The 12,459-nt window shown below is 35.2% G+C and overlaps 2 protein-coding genes across 2 annotated transcripts in view; both read right to left on the minus strand.

The window, feature by feature from the left end:
* The window catches only part of LOC132202366 (uncharacterized), a 64,421-nt gene extending 59,260 nt beyond the window's left edge, over positions 1–5,161 (minus strand). The window contains exon 1 of the mRNA XM_059629235.1: positions 5,007–5,161. Coding sequence (XP_059485218.1) covers positions 5,007–5,052 — 46 coding nt within the window. The 5' untranslated portion in view covers positions 5,053–5,161. The remainder of the gene's footprint in view (positions 1–5,006) is intronic.
* Positions 1–12,459, minus strand: part of LOC132202613 (uncharacterized) — a 310,158-nt gene that overhangs the window by 70,407 nt on the left and 227,292 nt on the right. The gene's annotated exons all lie outside the window — the stretch shown is intronic.

A 12,459-nucleotide genomic window follows, 5' to 3' on the forward strand; every position in this document is an offset into this window, starting at 1 on the left:
CGATTTAAAAAAATTGTTGCGCTCATTTCATTGTCAGTGATTTCAAGACCCTCCCGAAAATCCAAATTCGTGATTTTTACGGTTGAAAAGCAAATGATCTTCAATTCCTCTGGCCTGATAACAGTGGCGAAGGTCAAGGTGGAAATCTCGCACGCGCACACATATTTAATCATGTGATAATCAAGCGCGCGCGCGCGTCTAGACTCGTGGCATGTTTCTCTGTGTAAAATTATGCAAATGAGTGGCAGACAAGAAAGAGAATTAGAGGCCTTTTGTGAGCAAAACGGCGCGGCCGTCAGTCTGCAGGAATTTATCGTGACAATTTTTCGCCGCGCCCGACCAAACGAGATCCTCACGCGAGAGAATTATTTGTGCCTTTTTAATACTCTTCGGGCGTACGTTAAGTGCGCGACGCAAATTATTCCCTCTCGTCTCTGTGCGCGATAAAGGCGCAGAGAGGGTGCTTTTGCTATATCATACATAGTGTTTTCAAAATAACGCACGCACACACTATATTATTCTCTTCATATTTATGGACGCGGCGCAATTTTCAATATTAATGTCCGCGCATAGTCGCAGGTTCGCGCGCCGTACAGTAAAGCATTTCCCTCGTAAAAGCTCTGTCACTTTTATGTTCGATGAGTTTTATTCATTCGCCCCGCGACAAAGGATATTAAAATGCTGCGCGTGCGGCCGCTATCGAATTTAGAGCGCGGCAGCTGATTTTGACGCGCAATGATTTGTCTGCTTTTCCTGATGCCAGACTCAAATGGACACATCAAAATGCCACACCGGCTTCTTTCATTATTTTGTTTTTCAATGAAATGTCTCTATCACAAATGAAAGCTATTCGGAGTTGGCGGAGTTGGAGTAAAAAGTCCTTTTCTCACCTTGTTTTAATTTAAATTAAGCATATAATTTAGGCTCAAATTTATATAATTTGAAGATAAGAAAAAGAATTTTTATTTAATGAATTCTGCACTGTTTGTGACTATTGTATGAAATAAAATATTTATTTGTATTAAGTGAATATTTAGAATATTTTTGGTTTATCTACTAGAGATGAAAGAAAAGCAACTATATTATGATAAAATCATGATATTTATGACAAATTGACAGAAATTTTGCCAGTATAAAAGTAAACATTTAAAAATATTATGTATAAAATGCGTGCATACATTTAATAATGCAATTTTATTATGAGCTAAATCAGAGCTAAATTATGCATTTCAATTTTCTGAGCTAACAATGCAATTAATTTTGTATCAATTAATAAAACACTGATTGACAGATTATTGTAAAATTGGAATTTTTTTTAACCTTTAATAATAATTGAAAGAAGGCTGCATTAAATTTTTATATAAAAGGTATGAAAAATTTACAAATAATTAAATTTGATGTATCAGAGAAAATGTATTTTATTAAAAAGAGAATTTTATTTTTAATCACAACAAGAAGGCAGTTTTATTGAAAATCAATCGATTCATCTTGTGTACCGAATCTTTAAAGAATTTTAATTGAATAACTGATTTCATGAACATTGATTGTTATAAAATCACTTTTGTCTTTCTTATATATTTGACTTATTAGTAACATTATAAAATTTCAACTTCTCAGCAAGGTTTCCGCATAACATACCGGACGCTTTTGTGCATTGTATGGATCAGAGCAATTTGTTGTTAGGATAATCAAATTTGCTCGCTCCGAAACAACAAACTACACAGTTGCCGACACACAATCTATTGATGCTCCAGAACATCTGTGCATCGCACGTTGATACATATGCACAATTTGGATGATGATTATGCAGTCACTGTCTGGTTTGAGTTGCTCCGGCACTTGACGCCGGGCCGGCGGCTCAACAATAATAATAATAATGCAGCGCTCACTTAATCAGCTTACACCAAGGGCAAGAAGCTCAGCTCCCTCAGCTGGGGCCGCTCTATCAAAACAGAGTTATTATGTGTGCAACCTCACGTGCATGTGTGTCTCGAATATATCCTGTGGCAAGCCAATTGCTCTTCAGATCGATCATCTCGTTGTTATAATTAGTTCTGCTGGCTTTGGTGCGCTGCTGATGCATCCGTTAATGCAAAATGAGACTCAATTCGTCTCTGATTTCCAATTATAAAGGTGCGGAATATCTTGTATATTGAATTAAATTTAAATTTGACTTAAGAGATCAATTTTTTTATGCATCGATTTTTGTATGGAAAATTTAATTCGAGAAGAGTTGGTTTTTTCAATGGACGGAAAATGAAAATTATCACATAAAAAACCTACTCGTCAATCAAGCACATCACGCTCGTTTTCATTAAAATGCTTGTCAAACGCGTTGGAAATGCTGAACGATTTTTTTACCTCTTAAAAGAATGGAACAGGTGCGCTCAAATTATTGGTGACATTATTCAATGTCAGTCGAGGTGGAAAACTTTGAGCTAATTTTATATTCCTGCAATGGCTGGTTATAAAGAAGCTGGAAATTAATACAAAAGAGAGCAAGGACATTTTTTCTTTTTCTTTCATTGTAAAGTTTTGAGAATAAAAATATTTGTAAGATGTCTTATCGGTATCTAGAGCTGCTCGTTTTCAAGAGTTGCAAATTCCTCTGCTTTGGCAAAACTTTTGTGCCCAAAAATTTGTTTGTTTGCTAGTTGGCGGTGGCAAAATAAAGTATCACGTCCGTCGGCACGAGTTTGCCAACAAACAACTCCGATCGTATGCAAATTTGCTCGCAGGAATAATTTTATCTCGGCTAGGTGTATTTTTAGTTTCGCTCGCGCGTCGCGGCGCAAATATCATTTATTATTGTTTTATCTTTGCCAAAATTCTCCTGCCTCGTTTTTATTCCTCACCGTTGCGCGCACAACGTGCTTACCATAAAAATTTAGAAGCTTCGCAGATCAATATTTAAAAAGCGGAGTGTAAGAAAAAAATAAATTGCCGCTCTCGCTCTCTCAATTCAAAAGTTCGCCATTCCCTCAACACATGCACTACAAACAAATACGCACGTGAGGCGCCCGACTTTTTTGAATAAAACACCCAAGGTGAGGGAATTTGAGTCCCGCCGTTTACTTTTTACGCCTTTTCGCTCCTTAGCCCGACCAAGTTTGCACCGAAAGTGTTCTGCAAGTGCACGAGCTTCTCGAAAGAATTTTATCGGCTCCAAGGGAGACTGACTATCTCCTTTCCAGCCAACTCCCGCAGGCAAAAAACGAACGACTCACTCAGACACATCCATCTCCACTGGAGACTTCTGCACAATTCATAAGTTTGCCTTTTAAATGATTCGATTGCTGCGCATCTTGGAGTTTTCTTTTGCTATTCAGGGTGGATTCAAACTAACACGCTTCTCAGTTTTTCAAGGAAAATTATTCTGGAGATATTTTTAAATGTTAAACAGACATAATAAGAGTGGATAAGAGATAAAAAAGTAAAAAAAAAGTAAAATTAAAGTAAGTAAATTGAATAACTGAATAATTATGCAATTAAAAAAAATATTTCAAATATTGTTTACAATTTTAACTTACAAATATATTGAGATAAATATATTATATGAATTAAAATAAAAATAACTATGCAGATACAAGTTTACTGTCACATTTTATCAGTATAATATGCCTAACCGCCTAACCGGAGATGATCATCCTAATTTTTTTGGTCATAATAAGTTGATAAGTTGTTATATTTAATTAAAAAGGCAAATTCATCATCAAAATATATATTAAATAAATAAAAAATTATAAAATAAATATATTTTAGTTTAATTGTGCATGGTTATGGATTAAACCTATAAATATTTAGGCTGAGGATGGTGCATGTTTAGAATAATTTAAATTAATCAACTTCAAAATTTGAAACCCACGTTCTGCCGCAAAAGTGGAGCTCCTCAGCTCAAATGTGACGCGTACACAATATTAATTGATTATTAAATTACACAAACACGGTGAAGCGATTATGGAATTACACCGGCGCATGGTAAAGTGTGTTCGTCTGCCTCTGTTTCTCGACCACGGATAAACTAAGGTAAGCGTGAAATGTTGTCTCGTATTCACTGAGATTCAAGTGGCAGAAAGTCAATGCTGCTTAAATTGCAACTCTCAAGAATAATGGGTTTAGCCACGTTTCATTGGAGCATTTTGCGGTTTCAAGTGGTGTGTCGGCGAGATAAACTTTAAACCTTGATTTGCAATTGCAGACCGACGCGTTCAATTTATTCCTTCGGCATTTTCCAATTCTTAGTTAGACTCTCCGTTTACTGCTTTGAGTTTTAAATAAATTGCATACCAAATGGCAGCATACAAAAGAGACTCCCCCCTCCCCAGAAATTAGCGATTGTTCGATGAAAATTCTATTCAAATTAAATTAAAAATTTTTTTAATTTAAAAGTAGAAAAAATATTTAAATTTTCAAACTAATCCGCAACTGAAGGCTGCTGACAATTTAAAAATTATTAGTTTTTAAACGCCGCTAAAATAACAGACAGGCAGATTCGGAAGGAATTGCAGGAATTTCGGCTACACTGTCTGTTGTTTTCTGCGGTTTCTATCAGACATTCCATGCGAATGCCGGCATTGTTCTCGCTCATCTTCCTCATCCTTGGAATTCCTAACAACCAAACCCATCTTTTCTCCCCGGCCCAGTGGGTTCCAAGGTCACCAAAAGGGGAGGGTCCAAATTATCGGCCCTTTTGCGAATTAGTAGGTCTGTCTGCTACCGCTGGGGCCTTTCCCAAGAGGGTAAAATAATCAAAAAGAAAAATTTAATTAAGAAATAGCAATTGAAACTTATTTGCTATTTATTATTAGATTTCAATAAAATATGCAGAAAATTCTATTTGGGTCTGATTTTAAATTTTTTTAAATATATGAAAATTTTAAGCATGCTGTAATTTGATGACGCTAACATAATTATTTTAGTTGAAAAAAAATATAAAAAAATACATTTTTCATTATGTCAGCCATTTACGTAAAAATGTCAGAAGTTTTTATCAAAAAGTTTGTTACCTGTTATGGCGAGGAGAAGCACCTGCGTGGCGACCGGCGACAACATGACTCCGTTTGCAAGCCGAGGTTTTTTCAAGACGCGTGATCGTGGAGAACAGGAGAAGAGGCGAGGAAGCCGTGTCTCTTCCGAGGGTTGTAGGCTACTGAAGGGACGCAACGCGAGGAGGCTGGCGGCGTCAGCCGGGGCGGAACGGCGGCGGCTCATGCGCCTCTCGCTGATAAAAGCATCGCCGCGGATGCGACCAAGAATGATTCGGCAGAGCTTTTTTCCTCCGCCAGCAGTCAAATATCCCAAGAGCTGCACTCATCTCAAATCTCAAAATATTTTGACATTCCGAACCTCTTGAATAAAAGGGTTGGGTTCGGCTTTCTGATTTCAAGTGCCATGACAGGGGGTGCGCCGGCCGGGACTCATACTCGCCACTCTACACTTCTTGATTTTTTGTATCCTTTTTTATTTCTTTCTTCCTTCATATCACAATTATCCAGTATAAATATCATAAATATGCATAAAGAGAAATTTAAGCAATATTTATTAAAATGGTAAAAATTAGGGCTGTCATTTAAATATTGCTTTTTATTTAAAAAAAAGCGGATGAACTGCCAGTTTCATAAGCAACGAAATAACAAAATTGCATAACAAAATAGTATATATTATGTAATAATATTGATTTCTATTTGTCTAATTTTTACATCATGTATGTATATTGTTAAAAAAATCCAATTTATTCTTGAATTCCTAACGTTGCGTCCTAAATTTATAATTTAAAATCATTAAAAAATTAATTTTAATTGAATAATTAAATTTTTCCTTGTAGTTTTTTTAATGTTGTCAGATCTATATCAATCGATTGATGTAAGATACTTAAAAATAATAATATCTATTATACCGTTCTAATTACTTTTATTTTATATAGAATTGAATCTCCTATATAAAAAAAAACCTGCAGCATACTCTGGTGAAGTGCGTATAGAATAAATTTAATAGAATCTGCATCAATTTGCTATTTTCAGCTTTTTCCTTTAAGAGCCCTTATAAGCTGCATCTCATTGAACGATGCAGCCATTTGATGCAAATTAGCTTCTCTCTCTCGACTGCTACTAAAGCCTGATGACTTTTTTACCCCATTGATGTGGAGCTTGAATATGAAGCAGTTAAGCTTGATTTTCAAACAAATCAACGAGAGGAGCAAAAATTACCTGCGCACTTGAGAGGATTAATTTGCGTTTTAATGAGATGCACTAATAAGCATTTTTTTTTTCGAACTCACCGTCCACGCAAATTTATTATTTGTTTATGGGTGCAGAGAAAAGTGGTGCCGTGGGAAGTTGAGAATAGCAAGATTAATAACCTGCCGGTGCAGTGTGGTGTGGCGCGTGTCTGGCGCACGTTTTCCGAATTAATTGATGGTCGAGGGCTGAATTAGCATGACAGTCATACTGTACCGACCGACGGCGAGTCATACAATATTGCGTTTTTCCAACTTCATTTTATCAAAGAAGAAGGAAAAAAATTGATAGCTCAAGCCTGAAATCCACTTTCCGCGCCCTTTTTGACACTGACACAATGCACTCTTCAAACACACGCACTACTTTTTCATTGTAAAAATAAAAGGGCCAAAAGCCATAAATATACCGCGCCGATTCAAAAGCAGGTCGGTTTTCTCTTTCTTTCAGCAACAAAAGCTCGAATCCAATTAAAAATAACAATGAATTTTCACTCAACGCCCCGCGCTTTTGTGCCGCGCCGAGAGATCTATCAAAAAGCACCTTCCTCTCTTTCTCTCCAAGCGAGCGAGCAAGAGTCGCGATTATTAATCAATTCCTTCCTTTCGCGGCGTTTTCCCGTCTTTTCCGCGCTCTCTGTGTCAGCTCGGAACAACACAAAAAGAGTTTTGCAGAATCGATATCGTTTGCGAGTGGGATTTTCTTGGCTCCCGCCGGCACCATATATGAGGTAATTCAATATTTGTTTGTGTACAAAGCAAAGTGAACCATTCTTTAAGAAAGAGGTTAATTGACTTCCGATGTAAGACCTGGAAAGGACAATCAAACCAGAGAAACAATAAATAAATATATAGTGCTTTTAATTTAATTCGGCTTTTAATTCTTCGATGGTTTTTTTGGATTTTTTTTTTACTTTTTAAGAAAACAATGTCCTGCTCTGCATGCTTTTGCTGCAGGCTGCAGCCATAATTCACGAGCTGTAAAATTATTTTGACAAGAATTAGTACAAAGAAATTTTAATATCGAATTTACAATTTTTCGTGAAATAATTATTTTGATGGAAATACTTTTTAAAGGTTGATTTTTGTACTAATTCTTGTCAAAATGATTTCACAGCTCATGAATTATGACTGCAGCCAAAACATGTAGAGGAGGATATTGTTTTTCCTTAAACAATTAATAAACAACATACAAAACCTATTTAGGGAAAGCCAAATTAAACCTCAAATCACCATGAATAAACCCTCGATTGTGAATTTCTACTACAGAAAAATTCAATTTTGCTGAAGAATTTTTTGGCTGGTGCTATTTAACAATTAGAAGGGGAAAACTCGCGCAGAGTGTATATAAGTGGCTGCTGCACAATTTAAGTGAGAGTGAAATTCCTGCTCCGGCTCGTTGAGTGCGAAATTTTGGCGAGTTGACGTTAGGCAAAGTTTTGAAATTCGTGAGCGCGTTTCAACGCGGCCTTATCCGCTGCTTTGCGGCTGCAAAGCTTTGCTATCTGGAGGTGCTGCTCATTTATTTATCATCACTTGGAGCTCAGAGAGCAGCTAATTAAGTGGTCTTTACGCGAACAAAGTAGGCGAGAGAGCATCCAAGTGATGCTCGAGCGCTCCCCTCTCGCCAACCCTTCGTCTCACCTGACGCCGCATTGTGTATGTTAACTTGTAATTAAATAACGCCTACAAGTTTTTTTTTTTTTTTAAATGACAGATTTTATTTTTTAATGAGCAAATTTGTGCGTGTTCATAATTTTTTTTCAACTGATTATTTCCGCAAATTTTTATTAACTATGGTTTATTCTTTACAAATCAATTCAAAATTAATTGAGAAATATACTGTTCAACTAAAGCAATCCAAATCCAATTTGGACCCAACGTGATTAGCTATAAATGCTCACTAAATTAACAATGCATTATACCGAAAAATTTATATAATAAAAACAGAATAAAAAATGAATCAATTTATAAAAAAAATGACTAAATGATATACAAATTATATTATTAATTTTTAAAATAATTGAAAGTCATAATTTATAAATATTATTTGATATAGATTTTTTAATTAATTAAAATGTTGAGATCTTAGTATTTGTTTTTAAATATTTTCTATTTTATAATTATTGTTAATAAAAATTTAAAAAAATTTCATGCTTTTTTAGTTAGGAATGAAAATTCTCGTTCTAATGTTCTCTGAAGCCGCGTGCCAAAACTCGCATATAATAATAAAATCTGCCTTTGCCGGTTCGCAACGCTCAATATCTCACGGCTTACACACCTTTCCGTTTTGACGGCGCGCTCATTTTATCTCTCTTGGCGTTTTGTGCCAACCCGGGTTTTTTCATTCTCCCGCTTTTCCCCATCCACAATGCGCCTCTATGTCTGTATAGTCTGCTGGGCCCACTGAATAAAAATCGTTTGCCAAGAGATGAACCATTTCGGAGCAGCTAATTAGGGCCAAGTAGTGAAAAGAAGCCCCTCTTGAGAAAGTTCTGATGTTGTAAGCATTAAAAAAGAAAGAATTGCGAATATTTATACTCGAGAACATCATAACGAGATATATTTCTGAACACAAAAATATCAAAATAAATATTCCCAGAGGAAAAGAAAATTTCATTTTAATGATGGATAAATTCGAGGGTCAAATTGTCAAATTTCATCCTTGTAACAAGGATATAGTAAAATCGGTACTTCAATTTTATATAATTTTAAGATTTTGATTTTTTTTGTTAAATTGTTTTTTTAATTTCCTGATTTTTATTTATTTTTTCTTGCTCATGAAATAGGGTCGCAGACAGTGACCAAAACTGATAGTCATTTTTTTTAATAAAAAAAATTGCTTAATAAAAGCGGACAAAGCCCGTTTTCTTCATACAATGATCATCTCGTCGAGTGCCAATTTCTTCATCAAATCAAAATATTTGTTTTTAATTTGATAAAATTGGCTGAAAATTGAAGCCCTCGGTTTCAGGGCGCACGGCTGAGGAGATCCAAGTGCCTGTGGGGTTAAATGGGGTGGTGCTGAGTGGATTTGAGGGCGATTAATCGGAATAGAGTCGCCTCTAATTCTACGAGACGAAGCTCGTCGGCGGAGAATCTCTTTTAACTCTGGCGTGTGTGTCGGTGGCTGGTAATATAATCCTCGCACTCATCAGCAGCCAGACTGATACGCAGGGCCTGAAATTGATTTGCCCGCCTCGGCTCAACTTTACGGCCGTGATAATGCAATAATTTATTCCACCCACCCTTGCGCGTGGTCTCAGCCGGCTGAAAATGCACGCGAGATCATCCCGAGACGCTGCTGTTTATACGTGTGCTTAATAACCATACATGAGTTGGCGCCCTTGCATGTGGGCACGGGTCTCCCCCTCTGGATAGACAATAATTCGATCAATCCACGCACATTACGCAAATTCAACTTAGGTTGCGGTTTCCATGCGAATGCTGATCAAATTATTCCGCCATGTACCTGATTGAAGGCGTTGTGCTTCAAACGCGAATCACTTCGATCAACACCGAAATCAAATTTCATGGTGGCATTTCCAAGCGATGAATTCAGATTTACTACAAATTTACTCTTTTAGCAGAGGAGCATGTAGATGATAAGATTAATACTCTAAACACTAAATAATAATTGAACCAAAAAATTCTATCAATAAAATTTTTAAAAATTTCCCTTGTTTGTCAGAATTAAAAAAAAAATAATAATTTAATATAATAAAAAATGTGAGCAACCAAAGAGACGTTGTTCATAATATGAACTTTTTTTATTTAAATTTGTACTTATTTATTCTATAAAAGCAAACATTTTAAGACTTAATATTACTTTATCAAAGTTTAATTTGATAAAATAATAATATAAATTACTTTTTTGTGTAAAAAAAAACTGAATTTATATTAGCATCTTTGTTGTTTAAGTTCAAAATGCACTTACTGAGCACAACAGTAAACACTCGTGCTCTTGTGTATAGGTGAATTTTCTGCTCTCTCGATTGTGTGTTTGTGTACTGGTTATTGTTACACATATACTATTAGTGAGAGGAGATGCAGCTGAATATTGAATTTATTCATACATGATCTGCTGCGCATCATTGGACCGCGCCATTGAAACGAGCTAGCGTCAAGTCCCCAATGGCACTGCTCAACAAGCCGCTCTCATTCTAGTGCGTTTAATAAGAAACAGCACAACCATTTAATTAGAATATTATTTTTAATTAAATTATTATAACTTTACAAGGTTTTCAATTTGTATAACTAGTTATTTTGTCTTAAACAGCGTCTGTAAAAATGCAGTGATATAAAAATTCCTTTTAGCTCTCCATGCTACTTTAGTAGTGAATAAAAAACTTTTTCAAAATTCACTTCATCAAGTATTTGCATAAAGTTTTATGTTCTATAATTTTAATTCAAAATATTAATTTTTAATACAATTTTTCTTATTTGTTTATAATGCTGTGGCTCAATGTTATTTTTTTTTTTGCTGGGATTTGATTTTACTAATTTATTTTTACTTGGTTGCGTTGAATCGTGTGCATCGCTGTATTGCAACGCAATGCTAGGCAGTATAAATGCTTGTTTGAATTGAGCCTGAGCGGACGCTACGAGAAGAGTCGATTGCACAGGGTTTACCATTGGGCCGCGGTTTCGTTGATATTTGCTTGTGGTTTTGCGTCGCCATTCAGAGAACTGCCCCTGCATGTGCTCAGTATTAATTGAGCTCGTAATATTATGCCGTTGGATCATGAAGAGCGAGATCGATAGGGAGCAAATGCAAATTGGTCCAGCAATGGTCATTGTGTAGCATTTTGAGACCTCCTAATCGCCCATTTGCTCGAATCGGTGGGAAGTTGACAATTCTATCCGTTGACAAGGGATCAATCAACTAAAGGTGGACAAATTCATTTAATCATACTACACTTTTTATTAATTTAGAATATCTTTTAAATAGTAGAATATTATATTGTTCGGACCGTCCTGTGCTCTATTTTGCCTGTTGAGCACTTTGTAAGCGATTACAACTATTCTCTAATCTTGGCACAAAACTTTAACAATTAACGAACAAACATAATAGTGGGAAAACAAACTGCATGTTCGTTGAGTCAGAGAATGTCGGTCAAAGTGCAGTGTTAGCTGCTTGTGGGTGGGCATTACATTATAAAGGTCACACACACACACTACGGCCAGTCTAGACGCCGCTGTGTGTGTGCATGAAAAGTAGCTTTGCACTGTTCAGCAGCAACCAATTGCAGCGGAGCCGAAGATATTTACTCCGGAAAATATGCCCACGCTTTGCCAAAGTAGTTGGTTGCTCCACTTATGGAGGCAAATGCAAGCCAAATAAAGCAGCGCCTGTTATATTTTGGCAAAAGAAGCGACTCGTAACGAAAATCCATTCATTCTTATGTTATATTTTAAATATGTCTTATTTCGAAACGTGCAATATGGGTGTGGATTTCACCTAAGCGTGGTTGATTTATCTGCAGTGATAAGACACGTCTTCCGTATTGCGCAATTAATTTTGATGAGTGGCTTTAGAGATTAACTTTGAAACCACAATGAAAATTATTTCTGTGCTGCTCAACTATAAATACAATAATTCACGAATTTAATTTACAACATGGTGTATTTAGACTAATGAAGAATGTAATACTGGATTTTAGTTTCAAGAAGTTGTTTAGTAGATTCAAACTGTAGGCAACGTTTCCCCACACCATGAATCATTGTAATTATATCAATTATATAATGGCAAAAAAGTTTAAATAAGACATACGAGAAAGTTATTTGACAATAATCTGTTATAAAACCTTATAGTTTATAAGAAATTTTCTTTTTTATTGTACATATTTTTTTTTTTATAAAAGTTTTACCAATAATTACAGCTTTAAAAAAATTATAAATTTATTTTTTTTATTTTAGATATTTGTAATAAAATATTTTATCTTGCTCTATATTTTTACCAACTTTGTTTTTAATTTGTTTTATTAATCAAAATTTAAATATATAATTTGTGGTTATCCACTGTGACAGCCGAAGATAGGAAAAGTTTTAATTTAATATGTCCAAGGAATTCGTATGTTTATTGAATTGCGCCAATGTAGAAGAGTTAATAATCTAAAAATCATCATTAATTAAAATTAATCAATTATTCCATTTATCTTTTGAGAAGAAATTTAAAAATAATGCAGTCGCAGTTTCAAACTTGTCCGAGCTTGTAATAATTTTCA

The sequence above is a fragment of the Neocloeon triangulifer genome, unplaced genomic scaffold (genome assembly GCF_031216515.1).
Source record: "Neocloeon triangulifer isolate White Clay Creek 2 clone unplaced genomic scaffold, ASM3121651v1 ptg000015l, whole genome shotgun sequence".
Lineage (NCBI taxonomy): Eukaryota > Metazoa > Arthropoda > Insecta > Ephemeroptera > Baetidae > Neocloeon > Neocloeon triangulifer.